This window comes from Budorcas taxicolor, chromosome 13 (assembly GCF_023091745.1).
Source record: "Budorcas taxicolor isolate Tak-1 chromosome 13, Takin1.1, whole genome shotgun sequence".
In the NCBI taxonomy this organism is placed as follows: Eukaryota; Metazoa; Chordata; class Mammalia; order Artiodactyla; family Bovidae; genus Budorcas; species Budorcas taxicolor.
In genome coordinates this window covers 54,751,234-54,776,290 of record NC_068922.1, presented here as the reverse complement: position 1 = coordinate 54,776,290, position 25,057 = coordinate 54,751,234, and the positions used below count along the sequence as shown (strand labels likewise).

At 53.4% G+C, this 25,057-nt stretch overlaps 3 protein-coding genes across 4 annotated transcripts in view; 2 read left to right on the top strand and 1 right to left on the bottom strand.

The window, feature by feature from the left end:
* OSBPL2 (oxysterol binding protein like 2) overlaps positions 1 to 10,478 on the top strand; it is a 35,937-nt gene extending 25,459 nt beyond the window's left edge. Inside the window, exons 7-14 of one of the 2 annotated variants that reach the window (XM_052650515.1) lie at positions 1,480 to 1,662; positions 3,168 to 3,275; positions 4,038 to 4,127; positions 5,497 to 5,620; positions 6,883 to 7,011; positions 8,247 to 8,370; positions 8,931 to 9,021; positions 9,261 to 10,478. In XM_052650515.1, the coding sequence (XP_052506475.1) occupies positions 1,480 to 1,662; positions 3,168 to 3,275; positions 4,038 to 4,127; positions 5,497 to 5,620; positions 6,883 to 7,011; positions 8,247 to 8,370; positions 8,931 to 9,021; positions 9,261 to 9,363 (952 nt within the window). In that variant the 3' untranslated portion in view covers positions 9,364 to 10,478. Of the gene's footprint in view, positions 1 to 1,479; positions 1,663 to 3,167; positions 3,276 to 4,037; positions 4,128 to 5,496; positions 5,621 to 6,882; positions 7,012 to 8,246; positions 8,571 to 8,930; positions 9,022 to 9,260 lie in introns of those variants that run through there. The other variant, XM_052650514.1, reaches the window with a different exon arrangement.
* A 7,811-nt stretch (positions 10,479 to 18,289) lies between these two features.
* Positions 18,290 to 23,959, top strand: ADRM1 (ADRM1 26S proteasome ubiquitin receptor). Its single transcript, XM_052651224.1, has 10 exons — positions 18,290 to 18,372; positions 19,090 to 19,303; positions 19,952 to 20,068; positions 21,321 to 21,444; positions 21,784 to 21,870; positions 22,431 to 22,512; positions 22,740 to 22,972; positions 23,118 to 23,275; positions 23,422 to 23,524; positions 23,728 to 23,959. Exons 2-10 carry the CDS (start codon positions 19,091 to 19,093, stop codon positions 23,832 to 23,834), a joined length of 1,224 nt encoding a protein of 407 aa, XP_052507184.1. The 5' UTR covers positions 18,290 to 18,372; position 19,090; the 3' UTR covers positions 23,835 to 23,959.
* A 165-nt stretch (positions 23,960 to 24,124) lies between these two features.
* The window catches only part of LAMA5 (laminin subunit alpha 5), a 51,551-nt gene continuing 50,618 nt past the window's right edge, over positions 24,125 to 25,057 (bottom strand). The window contains exons 79-80 of the mRNA XM_052651223.1: positions 24,796 to 24,915; positions 24,125 to 24,656 (exon numbers count right to left, since the gene is read on the bottom strand). Coding sequence (XP_052507183.1) covers positions 24,529 to 24,656; positions 24,796 to 24,915 — 248 coding nt within the window. The 3' untranslated portion in view covers positions 24,125 to 24,528. The remainder of the gene's footprint in view (positions 24,657 to 24,795; positions 24,916 to 25,057) is intronic.

Sequence of the window (25,057 nt, the reverse complement as noted above, 5' to 3'; positions counted from 1 at the left end):
CGAGAAAGCCAGATGAGTTGGGAGAAAGCATGCTGTGTGCTTCCAGGGACCTTGTAAACGACAGGAGTGCAGCAGGTGGTCTGGGGCTGCGGCAAGTCACAGCAAGAGGGACCATAAGGCACAGCCCTCTCCTTTGAGAAACAGGGAAGCTGAAGCCCAGGCAGGGGAAGGCTGGCCTGAGGGTCAGTCTCAGGGGGGCACTTGTATCTGGAATTCGTGTAGATGTTCCTTAGATATTCCTCTCGAGCAAGAGCTTCCTCCCTCTGGTCAGCATACTCTGGTCCAGTATTCGAGATTCTGCCCTTATATAGCTGTTAGAGAGTTTTCGGCATTTGTGCATTTTAAAAGCATCATTGAAATATCAGAAAAGAGAAATCAAAGGATAGTACATTAAGAGTCCAGACAACAGAAAGTAAGCAGGGGGATTAAAAGCATGCAAGCCCTCAAGGCGCTGAATGTAGCAACAGCCCAGTGTCCGTCTCTTTCAGAGCATAGTTCAGGGCTGAACTAGCCTCACAGACTCGTAGGGAACACTGACACACTCTCTACACTCGTGTCAGGCTGCAACTTCCCAGTCACGCTTCCAGTGTCTGCCGCATGCCACGCGTGTGAGACAGCCATCTTCCTGTTTGGGCAATGTAACTAAACTGGCCACTCACCAGTATCGTTTTGTCCCTAGAGCTTGCTCATGGATAACTAAATATAACACTTTCTGTTCTTAGACAAGTATTCATTTTGTAAATTACATACCTTGGTAGGCAACCTTTTAAAATCTAATTTTTCAACTTTCCTTCCTCTGTAATGATTGGAAATTCTGATTCCAGTTAAGTTAGTAATTATGTGGTTGAGCTTTTATAATTTTTAATGACTATAGCTGTAGGTGTATTCAGAGTTCTCGAACAATTAAAAACTGACATTTTTATTGAAAAAGAGAGTGTACTAAAAATCCTATTTCCTGGCCAGGAATATCTTGGGGCATAAGACATTTCATCACAAACATCCTGGGAGCCTTGAAAAGAGGCTGGACAGTCCTCCTCTGGGTTTACTGGGCAGTGGGTGTCCCTCGAGAACTCAGGTGACAGTTTACGGTCAGGCCTCTGAGTCGCTGGTCCTAAGAGCACCGGGGTGGGCAGGGCGTCAGGGCAGGAGGCCTCTCCGCACAGTTGCTTGTTTTGTGTGTTGATGATGACCCCGTGTGTGTGTGTGTGTGTTCAGCATTAGGCCAAGTGTGACATTGGAGAGCCGTGTTGAATGTTTCTGCCGTGTGTGACAGCACGTGTGGTCCCCTTACCCCAGCACCCCTCCCAGATGTGGGGGGCAGGGACTCTGTGGGTCCTCCACCCCACATGCAGGTGCTGAGCTGTGGGTTTCCCTGGGGAGGGAGGTACGGGACTGACTTTATTGGCTTTGCTGTCACTCACAAGGTCCTTTGGCTGTCTCTCCCTCCCCTTCCTTTCTTTTCCTCATTTTTGCTTCCAGGGAAGACTTAGGGTTCAGATTCATATCCGAGCAGGTCAGCCACCACCCCCCGATCAGTGCTTTCTACTCGGAGGGCCTCCACCAGGACTTCCTCTTTCATGGCTCCATCTATCCGAAGCTTAAGTTCTGGGGGAAGAGCGTGGAAGCAGAGCCCCGCGGCACCATCACACTGGAGCTGCTCAAGTGAGTGGGGAGCTGTGCGGTGCAGGGTTCGTGGTGTTCTGCCAGGCAGGCAGCCTTGCAGCGCAGGACCCTCCTCCAGGGAGCCTGGAGGCCTCACTGGGGCGGTGGTTCCTGGGGCAGAGGGTGTGCTCCTTACAGGGTTGGGTTGGGTCCTGTTTTTTCTCCCCTGGTCTCTGCGGTTCAATCCCTGGTCGTGGTCGTCATCCCCTGCTGTGAGACAGCCCAGCTCAGAGCCTGAAATAGTCCTGTCCTCGCGTGGTATTGGGGGTGATGTGGGGGCTCTGTTGGGGTTCTGTGCTGGTGCAGCTGGGGTGCGGGCTGGACGAACCCCTAAAGACAACCAGGCAGAGCCTCTGCTCCCGCACTCCCTTCCCTGGCCACTGGCGGAGGCCTGGGTTGCTTGCCGCCCCCCTGTTCTGCACAGCTGTACAGACGGACACGGGCACCCCCCAGAGCTAGGGACCAAGGAGGGGTGCCCCAGGATAGACATGTCCTTCATCACCTGACCTCAGAAGTGACCACAGCCTATGTGCTGGTCGAGGGTCTGAACTCCAGGAGGGGAGGAGAATGGAGGGGCCATCTTCAAAGATGTGTGCATACCTTTAAATCTATTTAAATCCAGACATGCCCAATCTGACGTTGATCAAAGACCCTCCAGGCAGAAACCGAGTCTCTAGCAGCCTCCTGGCGCTGCAAACCCGTTGTGGACGGTCCAGGCCAAGGGGCACAGCCGGCTCCCTGAAGCACAAGCCTCGCTGCCTGCAGCTCTGTGGGAGCTTTGTATGGCATTTGTGTTTCCTGTGAGCCCCACTTGGCCAGAGGAATATGGGCTCCCCAGTCCCCATCCCAGACCCCTGCATCTCGGGGCAGACCAGGGCAGCCCCTCCTGGTCACCCGCTCTTGACTTTTAGGGGCAGGGCACCGGGACCTGCAGAGTCGCAAGGCTTGTCCGTGAACGCTTTGGGTTCCCAGGACATTCAAGAAGTTCCCAGTGTTCCTCGTGAAATGCTTGTGCCCTGGGCCGGTTTTTGCCCTCAACTGTGGCTCTGACACAGCCTCCCTTGAGACATGGGTCTGGCCCTCTGCTCCCCGCCCGTTTGTGAGGTTTCTTTTCTCCTTGAGGAAGCCCACCTAGGGAGCAAGAGGCCTGACTGATGGGAAAGGCATTTGCACCCCAGGACCCACCCCGCCTCATATCGGCCCCAGAAGGCCAGGGCCCAGGCTCTCTAGGGACCTCGTGGTTCCCACAGGGCAGGGTGGGGATGGGTAGGGGGGCTGTTCTGTTGACGACTTCACAGGAAACCTCTTGCCTTTGTTGGAGCCTTTTATTGCTGATTAACTTGTCTACAAAGGACATTTCAAATGAATGCTAAAGATGTAGCCACCGCTCGGGAGTTCAAAGCTGTGCTGTGCCCTTCTGCAGCTTTCAGTCCATTATGGTATGATTCTGTCTGGGGCTTGGCTGCTAGGGTCACGCGGTATCTCTGTTCTCTGGCGTATTTCAGACATAAGGAGGCATACACCTGGACCAACCCTACGTGCTGTGTCCACAACGTGATTATCGGCAAGCTCTGGATAGAACAGTATGGGACAGTGGAGATTTTAAACCACAGGTAACGGGCCCAGTGCTGAGATGCTGCGAGTCAGGGTGGCGATGGGGCACCCAGGGCACTGGCCACTGGCGTTCAGCTGTGTATTCATGCCGCCCTCAGCTCCCTAATGCCCTCCCTGGCCCCCAGTGCGCTCGGCTTCCGGACGGGCCATGCTGACCGTGAGACACCACCCGTGGTGCAGTTGGGTCTGATTCTGGCCAGCACTGGTCAAAGTCATCGTCAGTGCTCCGTGTTGTTATTTCTGTGTTTTTAGTCGCAATGGTTGATTTGGTTTGGAGTTCTAAACTACACTCAAGAATGGTGTGATTTTCCGGTGAAAGCAGTGGCCACTGTCCAGTCTGTCAGGCCTTATTCCTAGAAGTTCCTGGCTGGTTTGCTTTGTTTTTTAACAGCTTTGTTAAGATATAATTTACATGTCATAAAATCCACCCATTTAAAGTAGACATGTAAATGACTTTTAGTAAACCTACCGAATTGTGTAACCATCAGCACCAGGCAGTACTCGAAGCTTTCTGTCCCCTGGAAAGGTCCCTGGGCCATCCATGCGGTCCTGATGCTGCCTCGCCCTGGGGAGCCCCTTGTACGAGCTCTTGCTTGCTCCCTTCTCTCCCCTGCCATCTCCCCATCTTCCCCTCACTCTCAGTCTCTCCCTCTCTATCTCCCCCTCCATCTCTCTCTCCTTCTCTCTTTCCCTACCCCCTCGATTCGCCTTTTCTGACATTTCCCATCCACAACAGAAGCCTGTGTTTGTCTTCCCTGCAGGACTGGAGATAAGTGTGTGCTTCACTTTAAACCATGTGGACTGTTTGGGAAAGAACTTCACAAAGTGGAGGGGTACATTCAAGACAAAAGGTAGATCCCCGCGCAGGTCAGGTCACAGGTGCCCAGTTCGTGCATGCGTCTTCTGCAGAAGTCATGGTTTTAGAATCTGACCTCATGTTTCACTCTCTCTGCTGGGCTCAGTATGGTTGTCAGGCAAAACCCAAACACTCATTTACGGGCATCCTTTTCCACATGATTTTTTTGTTCCTGTCAGGAAATGTGGGACTTATTCAAGTTTCTGTGAGCAGAGAAATGACCAGTAGTATTTTAACAAGTTTGGGGGATTCTTCTCCGCTTTGGGTTAGTTACGCTATGTGTTGGGTCTCAGTTTCTCTCTCCCTTTTTTTCCATCAAGTAACTTGGACCACATAACAGCCATAAGATTCCTTTCAGCTCCTAAAATATGTACATTTTCATGTAGAAATAGTCCTAGTGTAAAGCAGCGGGTGCTTTTGCTCTGTCCCACTCTGTTGGGTGGCAGATGTTCACCTGTTCAAATCCCTTAGACTTAGGACTCTGACCACTTCGCCCCTTGAAATCTTTTGGGACTTGGCATGTGGCTTCACAGGACAGCAGTCCTGTTAGGGGGATTGGCATTGACCAGCCCTGCGGAGTCAGCCCAGAGAGAGACCGCAGTCAGCTGGCTCACAGACATGGGCTGCAGCAGTGGACACCCACCTGCACCAGCCCAGCTCCGAGTTTCTGGTTTTCCATCCCAAATTGGACACACAGGACCGGCCATGTGTCCCCACCTGCCACCCTCCAGGCCCAACCTCTGAGGCACAGGTGCCCTCCCAGCATGGCCCTCGGCTGCCAGCACAGCCTTCCAGGAGCACATGGGCAACTCCCTGCTCACCCAGGAAGATGCAGGAAAGGAGAACAAGGCACGGCATGCGTTGTTCCTTGGGAATCAGGCAGAGCGCCCTCTCTGGAGGCTGTGGGCGGACAGCGATGGGGGTCTGACTCCAGGTTATGGAGCTGAAGAGGCAGCGGCAGCTGTATGTGCGGAGGGTTGTTTATAGGACATACAGAGAAGAAGGGGCTGCAGGACACGCGGTACTTAAAGATGTAGTATATTTTAAAAATGACAGTCAGGCTCACAGGGTATTATGTTACACACTTGTTCTCACCCCATCTGCCTCCCGCAGCCCTTCAGGTTCTTGTACCCTTGTTTTCTCTTTCCTGCTTTGGCAGAGGAGTGTGAAGAGTTAGTCTGAAAGCTGTGAGTGGCTATACTGAAATGGAACTTTCTGTCTGCATGTTTGCACCAGCAGTATCTTAGGGTTTACAAGAAGACTGACGATGAGGATTGATTCTGGGTCAAGTTAGGGTGCTGCATGTTTGGATGAATGGTTAATGATCACTGTTACTTGCTGTTAAAAATTCCTTTTCCCTCCAGCAAAAAGAAGCTCTTCATGATCTATGGCAAGTGGACGGAGTGCTTGTGGGGCATAGACCCTGTTGCATACGAGTCCTTCAGGAAGCAGGAGAGAAGAGGGGACTCCCTGCGGAAGATGAAACCGGTACGGGGCTGCCGTGGGGAAGTCCCCAGCGAGGGTGAGGGGGCCTGGCCGGGCAGTGCCTTTATGGTCCAGCTGGAGGGGATGGATTACAGAATCTGTCTCTCAGAGCGAGGGTGCTTGTCCGCCTGATTCTGGATGGCCGGGCACTGGGGTACCTCTACCCACCCCCCTACCTGGCAGAATCAGAGGGTGCCTCCATTTCCTTCTGGATATTTCTTGATACCTCTCCTGTCCCTGCACCTTGTTAGCTGAGACCCAGTAGACGAGCAAGTGGATGTCCTTTCTGCATTTCTGGTTCTGAGTTCCAGGTGATAAAACCCAAGAATGATCATCTTAAGACTAGTTCTTCTTGAGCCTAAAACTAGCGGCAATAGTTCAAAAGAAGTGTCATGTTTTTCTAGATGATAAATTAGAATGTACCAAACCTGAGGTGTTCAATATCTGTTTCACAGAATATTCAACTTCTGCTGAGATTGTAATTATTTCTTGTTTTGTTTTTGACCAAGCCACGAGGCATGTGGCATCTGGGAACTCAGTTCCCTGACCAGGGGTCACACCTGTGCCCCCTATAGGGGAAGCTCAGAGTCTTAGCCACTGGACTGCCTGGGACGTCCCTGTTGGTTTTTATATTGTAATATTTCACAGGTGCTATTAGACATCTTTTCTAAAAATACTCCTTTAAACTAAAAAAAAAAAAAAAAGTAAAGTTCCATTTGAAGACCATAGAGCAGATGTTAAATCTGTTTGCTGACATGTGTAGTACGTTTGCTTGCCTGTGTTGCCCCTCGGGGTGGCGTCCCAAGGAGGGAGCATTTCATGGGGGTGCAGACCGCTGCCCTGTGTTTTCACTTGGCTTCTGGCGCCACACCGCATAACCCGCAGGCAGGGAAGACTGCCAGGCTGTGCCTGTTGTAATTAAGTATCTCCCTCACAGCTAACTGAAAGCCACTCTTCTTCTCCAGGTCCCACTGCTTTTGAAAAGGAAGTAGCAGTTGTACTTTTCTATTGAGATGTGACCCCAACAAGCGAGGGCTTAGTTTAGAGACGCTGAGACACCCTGACGTCACCACGTGCGCAGAGGGCAGCGTGGCGGGAGGGGACCACTTGGGGGCGCCCTTGGCTGCCTGAGAAGGTGTTGCCCCATCCAGTCCTGCTCAGGAAGCCACACGGGCCCCCTACCAGGAGCGTGGTGCCTGCTGCCCTCTCAGGGGCTTGGGAGGGTCTGCCAGGGCTCCGGGGGCAGTGGGTGCTGTGTCTTTCAGGACGACGGCCCCGAGAAGGCTGATGGCGATGTGGCGGACACTGTGCCCGAGTCTCAGGAAACGGTGCAGGTCATTCCAGGCAGCAAGCTACTCTGGAGAGTCAATACCCGGCCCCCCAACTCCGCTCAGGTCTGTGCCTCCGGCCCTAGCCAGGCTCCCAGTCATCCTGTCACCCTCGGGGCTCCCTGCCCTCTGACCCCTATGACCCCCACTCATCAGCACTCAGCTCAGGCATCCACACACACCTCAGGACCTGGTTACACTGAGAACCCTGTGTCTACACCAGCTGTGTCTGACCGAAAGGGTTTCCAAACCGGTTTTGAGAGAATTTTTCTGACTCGTCAATTTCAGTCCTTAAATGCATTTTGATATTTGTTTTGGAAAACTGCACTTGTAATTTTGTTACCTATGATAAAATTGAAAATTGTGCTTATAATTTTGTTACCTGTGGTAAAATTATTATATTACATACAGTAATGTTTATATAAAATAATTATATTATAAATACATAGTAAATTTCATTTTAATATATTATAAATTTATATTATTTATATATAAAATATATATACAGTGTACCATAGATTTTTAAAAATTTTTTGTCACATCCTTTAAGCAAAGCCACAGCCTGTGCAAAATAAAGGAAACAAACATGCAGCGATAAATAGATTATCTCAGCACAGCCACTACTGCAGTTTCAGTGGAATACAAATTATAAGATAATAGAGAAAAAGTTTCTGTTTAAAAATCATATACACACACACACACAATAAAAACTAGAAATCACACTCGTTTCTTTGGTTCAGTGAGCATTTACTGGGTTGGAGTAGGTGGGTCCAGGTCCCTGGGAGTAGAGCTTGAGGACAGATGGGCAAGGACCCCAGCCCCACACAGCAGAGTGACTGGTCTGATGGGCTGGATGTGGGCCTCCTGGGGACATGGGTACATGGAGCAAGGACTAGGGAGCTAGGGCCATTGGCCGTAGGGCCGCATTTGGGCCGGGGAGCAGCCAGGGTCCAATCTCCTCTCTTACTGTGCCTGACATGGGGACCCATGGGGTCATTTGAGGGACCAGGGGCCCCTCCAGCCGCTTGTGGACATAGGCTTCAGGGCCAGAGCAGAAGTGGCTGGAGGGAGGCAAGTCCCCAGGTCTGGGTATCAGGAGGCAGCAGACCCCACCACAGAGGGGTTGAGGTAGAGATTCCTCTCGGACCCCTGGGGCATGAGGAGACAGACGTGCAGGTCAGATGTCACAGTGAGAATCTGGGTGCCTCCTGTAGGGGTGGAGAGGATGAGCCCCCGAGGAGACCCAGGCAAGTGTGGAAAAGAGTATCATTTATAGTAACGCCTCTGTGCCTGCCCCGCAGATGTACAACTTCACTAGCTTCACAGTGAGTCTCAATGAACTGGAGACAGGCATGGAGAAGATCCTGGCCCCCACCGACTGCCGGCTACGCCCTGACATCCGTGGCATGGAGAACGGCAACATGGGTGCGTGTTCGCATCGGGGGCTGACTGGGCGCCCAGCCCTGGCCACGCGGGTGGTGCGGGGAAGGAACATATCCCTGTTAACTGAACACACGTCACATCTTCTCGGCGTGCTTCTCAAACCGTCTGTGGGGAAGAGTTGTAAAGCTTCTAGTTTGCTGCAGGCCACTTCTTTTATAAATAAAATAAGATTAAGTTACTAGAAAAATGAAATGAAAGACAAAATATACAAAATATTATACAAGTCCCCACTTTTCTTACTAGGTTCAACAGACAGTAAGGTTACATTTCAGAAGTTGTTATTTGGACGTCTCTGGTGTGGAGGGTCCCCCCCAGTGCCTGTCCTACCCCACAGCCCCTCTGTGGGCTGCTGGCTGCCCTGGGGTCTGGGCCTGGCCATGGGCTTGGGTCTGGCTTCCCACACACTTACTGCCTATGGTTCCGTGTGTGTGACTTCCCCCCTGGGGTTGGGTGGGGGGGGTGTGGGGTGTCCTTCACCCACTTTCTCAGCCTCACCTCTGCCTATCGCCCTGGTCCCTGACCTGCCCTGTGCTTGCACCTAGATCTGGCAAGCCAGGAGAAGGAGCGGCTGGAGGAGAAGCAGAGGGAGGCCCGGAGGGAGCGGGCCCGGGAGGAGGCTGAGTGGCAGACGCGGTGAGGCACCCAGCGGCCACGGGGATGGGGCGGGGGAGACACAGACCCACCCACCTGGGGGCAGTAAGGAGGGGCTGCAGGCCCTCCTGGGGCTGAGCGGAAGCTACCCCGTGTCCCACGAGATGGCGGCTTGCAGCCTGGGCTGCACATGAGATGACATGCACGGTGGCGATGCTAACTGGAGGGGCCATGATCCCAAGTGGAGAACCGGCCTCCTGACCGCCTGCTCTGTGTCACAGGTGGTTTCACCGAGGCAGTAACCCCTACACTGGGACCCCCGACTGGCTGTACGCGGGGGGCTACTTCGAGCGGGATTTCTCAGGCTGCCCCGACATCTACTGAGAGGCTGGACCGGCCCCCAGACCCGGAGACCTGGAGGCTGGACTCTGTCAAGCGGCTGCTCTGAGCTTCCGCCACGGCAGAAACCAGCTTTTCTCATGACTGTTCATGGAGATTGCACCGTCCCTGGTTGAGGATTTAATTCTAATTAACTTTTGATTGCCAAACATTTTACTACTGTTGCAGCCTCTTCATAAAACTTCCCTTGGGATCATCATGTTTCCATTAAGGTTTGGGAAGGAACAGTCTTTACAGTTCCCTTTATGTGGCAGGACGAGCTGGGCTGGTGTAGAGTACAGCACCCTCTTCATTACAAAAAGCTATAAATAAAGGAAGTAATGGGAGGGGTCCATATTCCTCTTCGTGATGCAGTGGCAAAGGGTTTCTGAAAGTATTTTAAATCTGAACCAGTAACAGGAAAAGATGGATCTTGAGAAAAGTGCCACCAGGAGCCTTATACAGGCCAGGAATTGCTTTCTAGATCACAGTAACACAGAAGTGGAGGTTTTCAAAGCAGTCGATTGAATGAAATGAAAAGTTGTCAGAGTTTGTATTTTTTATCAATTTTCAATAATGTAAAGATTACTTTGAAAATATTTAAGTTCAAACTACTTGAATAATACTTTGCTGAAGAGCAAGATAGGCATTAATCACCACTTGACACTGTCGAAAATGAAGCATTACCATGACAATGAGGGTGGCAAGAAACTCTGACCAGTAGTTCCCAGATGGCTCCTAGCCCTCTGGTCCCTGGGGCTCCCCCTCGCTGCAGGCCACGCCCTCACACAGAGTGAGTCCCGCACGCACGGCAGTCGACCTGTCCCTGCAGCACTCGTGTTCCTGTCATGCATGTGTGGCCCGCCTCGGGGTGTCCTTGCCGCTGTGCGTGTCCGCCTCTGCACACATGTACACCCTGTGACTGTTTACTTTCTGTAGAGATGCCAACACCACTGGCCGTGGCAGAGCTCTTTGAATCGAAGACAATCTGCCGTGTGCACGTGTGCACGAGCGCATGCGTGCACACACAAGCAGCTGTACACAGTGTGGGTTCTCAGCAAGAGGGTGTCAGCATTGTGTGTCCTGGCTTCAAAACCACATTTGTAATTAAAACACTTTTAAAAGTGAACCCTTGTTCTGAAGGCTTGATTCTGTAGCTTTGGACTCTGGAGGCATGATGCCATGGTCGAGTTCCAGGGCATCTGCCTGGCGGGACCCAAGCTGGGTCCCTGGAACGTGCAGAGGCCCCCAGACCACATGGAGGCCCCAGGCATGTGTGGTGTCAGGTTCCACAGAGAGGAGGTGCTGACACACCTGGTCATTAGCATCAGGAGCCCTGTGCCCCTGGTGGGGGCTGGGAACTGAAACAGACTGCTCCTCTGGGGAATGTAAGGTTGGGGGACCCGGGGCACGTTTAGAGTGGTGGTGTTGAGGGCAGTTTGACAGCTTTCATGGATTGTCCTGTTTCTCACCACTCCGGTAATTTGCTGCAAGGTTTGCATATCTGAGGACTTCCCTGCAGGCCCAGATGGTAAAGAATCTGCCTGCAGTGTAGGAGACCCAGGTTCAGTCTCTGGGTCAGGAGGATCCTCTGGAGAAGAGAATGGCAACCCACTTCTGTATTTTTGCCTGGAGAATCCCATGGACAGAGGAGCCTGGCAGGCTACACAGTCTGTGGGGTCGCACAGATTTGGACATGACTGAGCGACCAACACTTTCATCTGCATCCCTGGATCCTCCCCGAGGTCAGATCCCACAGCGTAGTCCCCACAACCACTTCCTTCAAACTCAAGTGGAAGGAGAAAGGGCAGGATGGCCTGGGACCGTAAAGCGTGGGCGGCACGAGTTTTCAACACGCACCAGAGCTGCCTCTCAGGTTGGCCACCGTGATGCACTGGGACGTCAGGGGTCTCTCTAATAAAAGAGTGTTTCCATGAGATTTGCTTTTTAGAGACGACCCCCCATGACCAGTGTGTGGAAGGCATGGCCTTGTAGTGGGCCCCCAGTGTGTGATCGTGGCTTGGATGGAGGGCCTGGGTGGTTTTCAGAGCAACCTTATAACTTGGAATGTCCTTGTGGGATGAAAAGTAGGGCCCACTTCATCCAAAGACCTTCAGGCTTTGATTCTGCTCTCTCAAGGTTCAGTTCTGTGTCTGTTGATTCACTGAACGGTTCTGAGAGCCACTGGGGAGCTGGCCACTCAGACGACATGGTGGCTGATGGACCTGCGGCATGCACACTGGAGCTGACCAGACTTCACAGGCCATCCGGGGCTGGGGCCAATGCAGTGTCTGGGTCCCTGAGCCACACAGGCTGGTCCCTTCCAGGTGGGGTGCTACTCCTCCTGGGGTCAAGGGTCAGGGCCGCCCGAGCACTGGCAGGCTTCTCACTGGGCGTGGCCCCCAGTCACAAGAAGGCATCAGAGAAGCGGGCCCAGCCCTCATAGGCAGTGCTTGTGTTTGGCCACTGCAGGCTTCCGTGAAGGCGAGGCCCCTCCACTCCACAGTGTGGTGGCTCTGTGAGGGGAAAACGAAGGTGCCAGGCTGACCTCTGCTCCTTCATAGGCTCACAGGTCTGTGAAGGGCATTGGCCACACATGACCAGGTGTCATCACAGCCTCCCCAGGCAAACGGAGCTGGCAATGGCACCAGCAGGGCCCCGAGGATCAGCTCTGACTGTGTTCTCAGCAGCATCTCCCTTTCAGACCTTGTCCCCAGAGATGATGCTGGGGCTCCTGAAAGGATCCTCCTGCTTGACACTCGGGGAGAAGCACCTAGCCCAGCGCTGACAGCCTCTGGGTGTCTGGACAGCCCTTGCTGATGCTGCTCACCACCTGTTGCAGTGAGTGTGGAGGTGTCCAGTCAGAGGTGTCGCCATCCTTCTCAGGCCCCGAGGCCAGGAAATCAGAACAGAATGAGAGAAAGGCCCAGAATCTTGCAGCCACCCAGCCCCTCAGGTTGCCGCAGCAGGTGGCTTTCTTTAGGAGGAAAACAAGTGCGCCTCGAGCATCCACCAGGAAGACATCATTTACAATGCTAATGTTAAGTCATTTCAGTCCTGTCTGACACTTGGCGACCCTATGGACGCAGGAGTCTGTGAGGCTTCTCTGTCCATGGGGTTCTTCAGACAAGAATTCTGGAGTGGGTTGCCATTTACAATGTTAACAAGCTTTCAAAAATCAGAAGCGAGGATAGCTCCCGCATCCTGTCAACCCTTGTGCCAGGAGGGGAGGGCCGGCTCAGTGAAGCCTTGTGGCCCGAGGGGAGCTGTTGGCCCCACAGGAGAGTCCAGTCAACAGAAAGTTCCTGCCGAACCTGGTTTCATGTTCTGAAGGACCTTCCTGTGTCCAAAGTGGGCATGAAGATCGGGTCCCTTGACAGCAGGGCCTGTAACCCGCTGCAGGACATTAGGGGGCCTTTCCCTCAATCTTCGTCATCTTTGGGCTTCACTATCCTGTGTGTTCTCAGCATAAGGGTTTCACAAAGTGAAGACACCATTTCAAAATCTCCTGGTACAAGCTTCCTGGACAGTCAGCCTTTGACTGGAGGCCCTGTTCCTCTCCCTCTCTGAACTGGCTGTCCTGGACCAGAGGCTTGGCAAAGGGCTCCCTGGTCTCTGCAGAGGGCGACAACACACAGGGTCCTCCCTCCATCGCTGCAGGCACAGTTCATCCTATCCATGCAGCAGGAAAAGGTCAGGCAAGAAACACGTAATGAAGTAGCTTTATTGTCATAATTTTATAATATGTAGTAACTGTCAGTGTTCATCCATGTAAACGGAATCAGTCATTCGCAGATTTGGGGGGAGGACTGGACAGGTCAGTGGAGATAGATGTTAAACCCTGGTTTTGAATAGAGATTCGTTGCAAAGGGCGCCAGCTGACATTTGTTTTGGACTGAACACTTCTTCACTGTCTGCTGCTCTGGCCTCTCTGGAAAGGACTGCAAATTGGCTGTGGACGTGTCCTGGAGACCAAGCGACAAATGTTTGGACTGTAGTCCTGTAGGACTGACCCAGCAAACAGATTGTTTCAGAAAACTCTTGTTACAGTGAAGAGGGGGCTAAGGAGCATGTAAGGTGGAGGAAGGGGTCTGGGTTCTCCGGGGGCTGGAGCCCATTGCCAGAAGCAATGAAATACCCAGAACACAGTGTCAGCCAGCTTGACTTGGTGGTCCCTGTGCCCGACCGCTGCTCTAGGTGCCCAGTGGCTGTGTGCTTTCCAGAAGGGTGAGCTATCCAGTATCCACAAGAGTTCCGGGCCTGCCCTGGGAATGCCCACGTACATAGAGGTGGGGCCTCCACCATGGCCACCATGTCTGACGATGGGGACCGCGGAGCACCCAGGCCTGCCAGAGCCTTAGCCTGCTGTCCTCGGTGCTTAGCCCCCAAATTACCATCCAGTCCCACCCACTGAGGAGGAAAAGGGGGTGCAGGGAGATGGGCTTGCCTGAGGCTTCACAGCAGGTGAGCGGAGGAAGTGGAATTCAAACCTTGACACACAGTGATACTCACCCTTGTGTACAGTTGACATTCCATCTTGTAACCATCAACACTGTCAACATATATAGTTTAATAGCAAGGTTCAAGAGAGGAGGGACTGTCTTTTCAACACATGGTGCTGGAAAAACTGGATAGTCATATGCAAAAGAATGGAGTTGACCCTGACCTCACACCATTTACAAAAATTAGAATGTATCAAAGGTCTAAATGTGAGACCTAAACAATAAATTCTTAGAAGAAAAGATAGAACACTAAGCTCACAACTATGGATGTGGCAATTATTTCTTGGCTATAAAACCAAAGGCACAGGCAACAAGAGAAGAAAAATAAGCAAGTTGTGCTTCATGAAAATTTAAACATATATTGTGCCTCAGACACTAACATCAGAGTAAAAAGGCAACCCAAAGAGTGGGAGAAAATATTTGCAAATCAAACATCTGATAACAGATTAATATCTAGAATATACAGAGACCTCCTAAAACTCAATAACAACAAAAAAAGCTGATTTAAAAATAGGCAAGGACTTGAATAAACATTTTTCCAAAGAAGATAAACAGATGGCCAATAAGCACATGAAAACATGCTCAACATCACTAATCACTGGAGAAATGAAAAACAAAGCTACAATGAGATAGCACACCCATTAGGATGGCCAGTATTTAAAAAAAACAAAAACAAAAACAGAAAACAAGTTTGGGCAAGGATGTGGAGAAACAGGAAGATTTGTGCACTGTTAGTAGGAATGAAATGGTACAGCCACTGTGGCAAACAGTATGGCAGTTCCTCAAAAAATTAAAGATAGAATTACCATATGATCCAGCAATTCCATTCTGAGTATTTACCCCCAAAGAACTGAAAGCAGGGCCTTGAAGGGATGTTTGTTCAGTCATGTTCGTGTGTGCTTAATCACTTTAGTCGTGTCCAGCACTTTGCGACCCCATGGACCGCAGCCTGCAGCCTGTCCATGGGATTTCCTAGGCAAGAATACGGGAATGGGTTGCCATTCCCTTCTCCAGGGGATTGTCCTTACCCAGGGATGAAACCAGGGTCTCTTACGTCTCCTGCATTGGGAGGCGGGATCTTTACCACAGGCTCCACCTGGGAAGTCACGTTCACAACAGCATTATTCACAGTAGCTGAGGTGTGGAAACAACCCAAGCATTCCTGCCCTGATGAACGCATAAGCAAAACGTGATGCAGACATACTTACAGCGGAAGATTACTCAGCCTTAGGAAGGGGATTCCGACACGTGCTGCAACATGGATGAAACTCGAGGACATTATGCTGAGTGACAAAAGTCAGTCACAAAAAAGACAAGTACTGTACAAATTCTGAAAGAGATAGGAATACCAGACCACCTGACCTGCCTCTTGAGAAACCTATATGCAAGTCAGGAAGCAATAGTTAGAACTGGACATAGAACAACAGACTTGGGTCCAAACAGGAAAAGGAGTACGTCAAGGCTGTATATTGTCACCCTGCTTATTTAATGTATATGCAGAGTACATCATGAGAAACGCTGGGCTGGAAGAAGCACAAGAAGGAATCAAGATTGCCGGGAGAAATATCAATAACCTCAGATATGCAGATGACACCACCCTTATGGCAGAAAGTGAAGAGGAACTAAAAAGCCTCTTGATGAAAGTGAAAGAGGAGAGTGAAAAAGTTGGCTTAAAGCTCAACATTCAGAAAATTAAGATCATGGCATCTGCTCCCATCACTTCATGGGAAATAGATGGGGAAACAGTGGAAACAGTGTCAGACTTTATTTTGGGGGGGCTCCAAAATCACTGCAGATGGTGACTGCAGCCATGAAATTAAAAGATGCTTACTCCTTGGAAGAAAAGTTATGACCAACCTAGATAGCATATTGGAAAGCAGAGACATTACTTTGCCAACAAAGGTCCATCTAGTCAAGGCTATGGTTTTTCCAGTGGTCATGTATGGATGTGAGAGTTGGACTGTGAAGAAAGCTGAGCGCTGAAGAATTGATGCTTTTGAACTGTGGTGTTGGAGAAGACTCTTGAGAGTCCCTTGGACTTCAAGGAGATCAGCCCTGGGATCTCTTTGGAGGGAATGATGCTGAAGCTGAAACTCCAGTACTTTGGCCACCTCATGCAAAGAGTTGACTCATTGGAAAAGATTCTGATGCTGGGAGGGATTGGGGGCAGGAGGAGAAGGGGACGACTGAGGATGAGATGGCTGGATGGCATCACTGACTCGATGGACGTAAGTCTGAGTGAACTCCAGGAGTTGGTGATGGACAGGGAGGCCTGACATGCTGTGATTCATGGGGTCGCAAAGAGTCGGACACAACTGAGGGACTGAACTGAACTGAACCGAATTCATTTGTTTTAATTTGCATTTCCCTTATGAATAATGCTGTCCACCATCCTTTCCTGCACATCAGGCCATCTGTACACCCTCCTTAGGAGATGTCCGGGCACTTCTTTGCCAGCTTCCTTGTCGACCCTCCCTGTGCCCACAGTCACTGCACCCCTTGCCTTTCGCCTGGGGGAGGGTGCCGAGGCTCAGGGAGAGGGACTGGTTTGCTTTTCTGCTGCAGGGCCCAGTTCACAGAGTCCATACTGGGGCGGGGGTGGGGGGTGGGGACACGTGGACTGGCCTCCACGATGGCCATCTGCTGGTAGCTTGTCTCCTTACTGGTTTTTCACAGAAACCAGTGAAAGTGTATAAAGCTTTCTCTTTTGAGCCTCCCAGGACACAAGCTCCCTTGGTTTGGTATAAGGAAGTACTCATTGGAGGCCCCACTGTAGTCACTGCCCAGAAGTGTCTTCAGGTTTTAGAAAGTTTCTTTCCCTGTGGCCTCTGCTGGCAGCTTTTGCACTTCCCAAGACTTTGGACACTGACCCCTGCCTGCCAGTCCCTTCTCAGGGAAGCCAGGTGGTTTTCTTACTGTCTTCTTCCTGGTTTCACGGAGCACGCGGGATGGCACTGCTGCAGATGTCGTGACCCCAGTCACAGGCCACTGAATTTCTTCACGGGTCTCTGTTCCCATCACTTTGGTCTCTGGAACTCTTTAGACTCTCAAAAACTATCAAGGATCTCCATAGAGCTTTTGCATACATGGGTTTTATCTATGGATATTTACCATATTAGAAATTTTAAAATATTAATTTAAAAAACACATTTCTTATCAACATAAATATTTTAAAATGAAAACCAGCTCTATTTTTCCAAACAAACAAACAAAAAAAGAGACTCTTTAGATCACAAAGCAGTGGGTACAGAACTTGTGGTGTTTTATCCATCAGAATGTTACACAGGAGGTAAGATAGACTAGGTTAGAGCTGCATGTGTCAACATGGATACATCTTAAAACAGTGTTGAATAAAAGAATAGTTTTCACTTTTATACCTTTAAAAAAAAAAGCTTTAAAATGGATTTTACATATTGATGATGGTGGTGGTTTAGTTGCTAAGTGGTGGCGAGCTCTTGTGAGACCCCATGGACCACTGTAGTCCACCAGGTTCCTCTGCGGTGCTGGTGGTAGGGGCCAGCTAAGTCGTGTCCTGCTCTTGCAACCCCATTGACTGTAAGCTGGGGAGTCACACATCATCTGTAGCATGGGCTCCAGGTGTGTGCTGCTCTGCAGAAACTACAAAGTGTAAGTGAAGGGGAGTAAAGGCAATGGGAGGGCAGCGCTTCCGTTTCCCTCCTCCAGTGTGTGCAGGACAGCTGATTTCATTCGGTTCAGACTTTACACATTACACACCAGACAAGGAATGAAGGAGCAGCCTTGTCGGCCGATTATAGGGGGTCGGGGAGGATGGTGACACAGTCACGCCGTCACTGTTGCGGGGGCTGGGGGACCCCCAGGGCACAGGGAGGGTGGAAGGTAGTTCTCAAGAGGGTCTGGGGGCGCAGAGCAGCGGCGCTGTGCGTCGCACGGGCTCCCAGGAGACCATCGCTCGTCGGGAGGACGCTGGGACCACGCACCTGAGTCCAGGGCTGCAGTCACCTTCCCCCAGGGACGCGAAGACACGGCACGGCCCAGCCGTCCTATGACATCCCCTCCCCTTAGCCGGCAACTACTTCCCCAGGTCTAGGAACCTGGCGTCCCGCACGGTCAGCACACCTGAGACACCTTGCCCCGCGCCCCGCAGGTGCCTCCGCCCGGTTCGCGGTCCCAGATCCAACGCCAGCCGCTCTGCCTGCGACCGCTTCGCCGTTCCCGGCGTCGCCGCCAGGGGCCGCCGCCGCTCCCCTATGACACAGCAACAATAGGGGCCGCTCTGGCCCGCGGGCCCCCGGCCCGCGCTTCCTCCGGAAGAGAGCCGCCGGCGCGGGGGCGGGCCTGGTGGCGAGACGGGCGGTGGCCCTCTCCAATCGCCCGCAGACTAGCGCCCGCCCCGCTCCTGAAGAAGCCCAATCAGCGGCGAGAGCGGCGGGCGGGGCGGGGCGAGCAGGGTCTTCCGGCGGGGCCCGGCAGGCGCTGAGGAGGAAGAGCGAACCCGGACGGCGCCTCTCGGCGGAGTCTCGGCGCGGGCCAGGTGCGGGGTCGTCGGGGGCGGGGACGGTTATGGGGGTGGTCGGGGGCGGGGCCTGCGACGTCGGCGGTCCCCGGGCTGGCGCCGGGTCGGCTGGGGCTGCAGAGGCCGGGGGCAAGCGCGGACTGGGGCTCTCGAGCACCCCGGCCGCCGCCCCGGGCCCGCGGCGCCCGCAGCCGAGAGTGCCGGGCGGTGGGGCCTGCGGGTGAGAGCGGGTGTTCACCCGCGCAAAGTCCTCGCCGGCCGCCGGGCTCGCGTTTCCCCAGGTGCTCGCTCGGGTTTTCTCTCCGAGGGAAGCGAACCTGCCGCGCTGCAGTTTACCGGCCGTGTGTCCGGTAGCAGCGAGAGTTAGGCCTAATTCTGGCTTGCCATCCAGCGTGTTAGCGGCCTGTCTGCCCAGCTCGAGGTTTTAAATCTTTCGGAGCCGCAGGTTAATAGATTATTTAAAATGTACGGAGCGTGGTGTTGACGAGGGTCCTCAGCTGCCATGCGCTTTAGATACACAGGTAAATTTCGGGGTTTGAGAAACGGGAGCAGAAGCTGAGAACCTGGCCCCGTGAGCCGGCCCACCCCGGAATGAGTTGGCTGCAGGTGTCGGGCGTCTGAGGCCTGGCCCGGCTGCGAGAAGCGCTTTCCTTCTGCTCTTCGAGCGCAGCATTGGAGGAGGACGTTAGGGTGTCCGCGGTCGTGACCGGGCCTGCGCGGTGGTGCTTCTTTTAGGATGACGACTTCAGGAGCTCTGTTTCCAAGCCTGGTGCCAGGCTCCCGTGGGTCCTCCAACAAGTATTTGGTGGAGTTTCGGGCCGGAAAAATGTCATTAAAAGGAACTACCGTCACCCCAGATAAACGGAAAGGGCTTGTGTACATTCAGCAGACGGATGACTCCCTCATTCACTTTTGCTGGAAAGACAGGACATCGGGGACCGTGGAAGATGTAAGTGTCTGGGAGTGAACCTTGTCTTGAGGACACCTACCCCGCCCCCCCGCCGCCCCCCAATGGTCAGGGCAGCGTGGTCTTCACAGTGGGACACCTCACTCTGGGCTTGAAACCACTGGTTGACAACTTGGAGTGTGTTGGTGGGGTATGTGGATCTGCCTGTGGGCTTTCTGGTCTTAACGATTATGTCCATCTCGTCTGTCACCGGGTGTACGTGTAAAGCTCTGAAGATCAGGTGCCTAAAATTGGAGAAATCGTGTAAAAGTCCTGACCTTGATCACAGCCCTCTAGAAAGCTTTCTTTAGCGGTCATTTTATTCAGACAGTATCTTCTTTTGTTAAGTTCAGGAGCAGGTCAGGGCTGACTTTTTAGCTCATCTTGGAATGTTGCTCCCAAAACATCTCTATCAAAAATCCTCCAGGAGCCGGAAACCCCCCTTCCCTGTTCAGTACCGGGCCCCTCTCCTGGCCCTCACAACCTTCCTGGGGTGCCTGTGACCCTCGTTTGTCTGCCCTGCACAGACCCTGCTGGTGAGAGGCTTGGTCTCTGTGTCCGGGGGCCTCTGCCCAGCCCGCCACACAGCCCCAGGCCCTGGCCTGGCCTGTGTTTCTGGAGATCCTGGGGCCCAGCAGTGCCTCTCTTTAGGATCTGATCATCTTCCCTGACGACTGTGAGTTCAAGCGCGTGCCACAGTGCCCCAGCGGGAGGGTCTACGTGCTCAAGTTTAAGGCAGGGTCCAAACGACTCTTCTTCTGGATGCAGGTATGCAGGTTTTGTTTACTTTTTCTCTTAAAATCTTGTCATAAAATTAGGTTAGAAATTTGCTCATGGGGCCTTTGGGTTTCTCTGGGTTTTTTTTCCCCCAAAACCCCTTCATATACAAGTCCGTATTCCACGAAGGCAGTAATTAGGTCTGTTTTCTAATTCTATTCAGTGTATAAAATAAAGGATTTGCCTGGTAGCACAGGCGCTAAAGAATCTGCCTGCAGTGCAGGAGACCCAGGCTCAATGCTTAGCATATAGTAGGTACCCAGAAAATATTGTTGTTTGATTGACCTATGTTACTTTATTTTCAAACACAATTTTTGAAAAGTGCCAGCTTATCAGAATTAGCTGTTCTAATGGTAGAATTTGCTTTCACTTACCAGCTGGTGCTGACCCTGCTTGCCATGGAACCAAAAGATTCAAGAGTGTCACCGTGTGTGGGGTGGGGGTTGTTGTAGCGGGCTCTGCCAGAGTCCAGAGTGTGTAGCTTGGCTTTGGGGGCCTTTTCGAGGCTGCAAATCCCTGGGTCACTTACAGGAGTGATTTCTGGGCTGGGTCCCATCTCTGCCTGTGGTTTGCTGGTCTCCCAGTGCCCCCTCCAGGGTCATAAGCCCAGGCCGGAAGCTTCTCTGGGTGGCAGTGCACCCATCATGGGTGCTGTGTCTCGAAGTTCTGGGGATGCCCTCAGGGGGATGCTGCCTGATGACCCCCTGCATGCCCAAGTGCTCATTGTCAGCGCCCAGCTAACTCTGGAGGGCTGCAGGCCAGGGCTGGTTGGTGACAGTGGTGTGATAATGGTTATTTTACAGCATTGAAGGATTTGAGGTTTTATTAAAAAAAAACACCAAACTTTGACTTGGGGTTTGATAGAAAACAGCAAAATTCTGTAAAACAATTATCCTTCAGTAAAAAATAATTTAAAAAAAAGTTTGACAACCATTTTTAAAATCTTTATTGAATTTGTTACAATATTGCCTCCTGTTTTATATTTTGTTTTTTTGGCCCTGAGGCATGTGGGATCTTAGGTCCCTGACTAGGGCTTGAACCCTCACCCCCTGCAGTGGAAGGTGAAGTCCTAACCACTGGACCACCAGGGACATCCGGGATTTGTGGTTTCAGATGGTCACACTAAGAGCCTCATCCTGGAAGATAGGGTTGCTTGTGTGCCAAGTGCTCCTAGAGCGTCAGTCTCCTCCCTGTAAGATGGGTGGGCTGCTCAGTTGTGCCTGTTGCTGTGTCCTCCCCACAGGAGCCCAAGACAGACCAGGATGAGGAGCACTGCCGGAAAGTCAACGAGTATCTGAACAACCCGCCGATGCCCGGAGCCCTGGGGGCGAGTGGGAGCGGAGGCCACGAGCTGTCTGCGCTGGGCGGTAATGGTCACCTTCCCGGATGTGCTGTGAGGTTGGAGTCGGTTTCCGCTGACGTGGACCCTGGGTGGTGCGGGCCGGTGGCTAAGTGGAGGTGGAGGATCCAGGTTAGGAGCCCCCTGGGGCGGTTCCGGAGTTGGTCCTTGCTCCTGTCTTCAGTTGGTGACCCATCTGTGAGCCCTGTTGCGCTGGCTCCTGGCAGGAGACACTCAGCGCACAGCTCAGGGGCAGCTGAGATGGGGACCGCCCCCAGAACCCTGGTGGCGGCAGAGGGGTGGGGGCAGACCCAGCTGGAGGCCCCTGGCCACTGCAGCCCCGATCTGAGCACTTTCTGTCCTGCAGGGGAGGGTGGCCTGCAGAGCCTGCTGGGGAACATGAGCCACAGCCAGCTCATGCAGCTCATCGGACCTGCCGGCCTCGGAGGACTGGGTAACACACCGCGGGCTTGGGAGCCTCTTAGTAACAGAGTCGGGCAGCTTGCAGCTTCTAGTCAGCTCTGTCTGAGCCATGTCTGTGTGCTGGCTTCCCTGGGCAGGGGCCTGGTTTGCCTTAGGGATTGACCTGGCACCAGGCAGGCAAGGCCTTCCAGGGCCCCCAGGGAGGACACAATTCCATACTTCAGGGGAGCACAGCTGGCTGAGGAGCAGGGCCTAAGAACGTGCGACAGGGATCCTGCCTGGGCCCCCTGGTCTCCCAGGTTGGCTTGTCTGTTGGGGAAACGCTTGTTACTTTGTACTGAATTTGGACTCTGTCCTTGAACCAGGGTGTGTGCGTTGGTAGTGTCATGGGATGGAGAAGTGATAGATTTAGTGGGTTAAGCTGCCAGAACACGCCTGAGGAGTCCGGCCCCGGGCCCCCGCAGACAGGCTCTCTCTGCTCCTTCCCCTGCTTGTCCCTGGGCTGTAGTGCTGGGTGGGTCTGCTCTGTGGTGGGGGAGGGGGCCTCCAGCCAGGCGTGAGTGTTGAACTGCGTGTCCTTGCTCCTTGCAGGTGGCCTGGGGGCCCTGACCGGGCCAGGCCTGGCCAGCTTACTGGGGAGCGGAGGGCCTCCGGCAAGCAGCTCTTCGTCCAGGTGAGTCTCACCCCTGGCTCTCTGGTTTCACCAGGTGTTGCCTTCTTCACAGAGGCTGGACGTAGGAGATGCTGAAGGACAGAGTAGGCACCTGGGGAGGCTCTGTCCTTTTCATGGTTCAGACTTCTCCCAGAGACCTGGCAGCACAAGGAGGTCTGGGGCAGGATGGATGTGTTGTGGTGCGTTTGTGGGCATGTTGCCCTCCAGTGTTCCCTCGCTCTCCCCAGCTCCCGGAGCCAGTCAGCAGCAGTCACCCCGTCCTCCACCACCTCCTCCACTCGCGCCACCCCAGCCCCTTCCGCTCCAGCAGCTGCCTCGGCGACCAGCCCGAGCCCTGCGCCCAGCTCAGGTGACGGAGCCAGCACAGCAGCCAGCCCCGCCCAGCCCATCCAGCTCAGCGACCTGCAGAGCATCCTGGCCACCATGAGTGTGCCGGCTGGGCCAGGAGGCGGCCAACAAGGTAACACTGAGCCTCTGCCCCTGCCTCTTGCCTCTCCTCACCTTACCACACCACGCCTGGAAGTTCCACAGCTGAATGTCACTGTCCTCCCTCATGGGCATCCTGGCTGGCCTCCAGCCGCTGACAGCCACTGCTTATGCCCTAGTTGACCTGGCGAGTGTGCTGACACCTGAGATCATGGCCCCCATCCTTGCCAACGCGGATGTCCAGGAGCGCCTGCTGCCCTACCTGCCATCAGGGGAGTCCCTGCCGCAGACTGCGGAGGAGATCCAGAACACGCTGACCTCACCCCAGTTCCAGCAGGTAGACACATGGCCCAGGTGTCCTGCGGGAAGCTTGGTGTAGGGGACACTGGCCTGCCTGTAGCACAGCCCCTGGCATCAAGCATCTTGGTTCCTGAGGTCCCCTTCAGCGCTCTCATGGACTCAGGTGCCTGGCTCTTCCCACAGGCCCTCGGCATGTTCAGTGCGGCCTTGGCCTCAGGGCAGCTGGGCCCCCTCATGTGCCAGTTTGGGCTGCCCGCGGAGGCTGTGGAGGCCGCCAACAAGGGTGGTAAGTACCTGCGCCCCCACCCCTCGGCCACAGGTGAGGCAGAGATTGTCTTCTTGTAGTTGAAAAGAAAGGCTTCCCCCATGTGCAGAGGATGCCTAGTCCAATGACCCTGGCCTCCGTCTAGCTTTCACCTCCCGTCCCCCGGTCAGCAGTGCGGGGCCCGGGGCTGGAAAGGTCACGTCAGGCTTTTTAATGCGTTTTAGACGTGGAAGCATTTGCCAAAGCCATGCAGAATAGCGCCAGCCCCGAGCAGCAGGAGGGCGATGGGAAGGACAAGAAGGACGAAGAAGAGGACATGAGCCTGGATTAGGTTGCCTGCAGCCACGAGGGCTCAACCCCCAGGTCATTTGGCCTCAGTAGTGGCGTTTGTGATCACACCCTCTCACCTCTGCCCCAACGTGCTAATCAGTAAAAGTCTTTTCTTTTATCTGCCAACTCTGGATTGTCTGCGTGCCAGGGTGGGCTGACGGGAGTTGGGTGCAAGAAGCTCCTCTGGGCCTGCGTTCCGACTCAGAGGGACAGTCGTGCTGGGCTCGGGCCTCCAGACCCGCTGGGCTGCTTTTCTTTTTCTACATTTAAAGTCGACACTCAGTTACACAAGTTACTTTTTAATTTTTGTTTCAAGAAGCAGGGGGGCCAGTGATTTATAGCTTTCCTAATATTGAATATTGGTGGAAGGGAAATTTCATAATTAAATTGAAAGATAAAAAATACAAACCCCCATTTTACAGTGTTATTTACCCTTTCCTTTAGCAAGTCAGACATAACTTAAAACCACTCCCAGAAATAAGACTTTATTACCCATAGAATCTGGAGTCTAGATAAATACACACAGACTTCATCTAAGAAGCCAGCTGAGGGTGGTGGTGTCTGCACGCTGGGTGGAGGGGCTGAGGGTTCTGGGGGGCAAGACCCTGCCTGATGAGGCAGACCACCTGTTGACTGCAGAAGACCCCCTCATGCGGCTGCTGGAGCTGTCGGCTGGGGTTCCGGGGGTGGCTGTGCTATGTGGCTGGGCAGCCGCTGGCCCCCACTGCCCCCTGCACGCCCACAGTTCGAGGCCAGGTGACCGACACCTGGTTCAGCACCAGATTCCGCACGCAGCCGTTGTAGGGAGGCCGTTTCCAGGGTTCTGAGGGAGGTGGGGACAGGGCCCGGTTGGAGCAGAGGCTCGTGTCTCATCAGGCCTGGGCTCCCCGCTCTCAACCTCAGTGCCTGGTGCCCAGGGCAGCCTTCCCCCTTCCCTGCCCCCAGGCCGAGGCCGCACTCACCCGGCAGGCCCCCGAGATGTAGTGGCACCAGGGTGTTGGCCCAGGTGGCCGGCGCTGGGCCCAGGGTGTGGTTGCTCTGCTGGTCCACCTCCAGCCGGAGCACGTTCCCGCCTTTGGTCACTGCAAGCACAGCTTCCTTGTGACCAGGCCAGGAGGATCTCGCCAGCCACAGGGCCAGGAGCTATTCACCCTGTTTCTTTGGCTTTAAATCCCTGCCACCCTCCCCGCTGGGGGCCTGCGGCTGACCCCTGCCGAGTCCCTC

Bases quoted from the DNA above. Each gene is read 5' to 3' on its own strand.
- ADRM1 (XM_052651224.1), top strand. From the start codon at position 19,091: ATGACGACTTCAGGAGCTCTGTTTCCAAGCCTGGTGCCAGGCTCCCGT. The intron at 20,069-21,320 runs GTATGCAGGTTT...TCCTCCCCACAG, and splicing joins GACTCTTCTTCTGGATGCAG to GAGCCCAAGACAGACCAGGA. The intron at 23,525-23,727 runs GTAAGTACCTGC...AATGCGTTTTAG, and splicing joins GGAGGCCGCCAACAAGGGTG to ACGTGGAAGCATTTGCCAAA.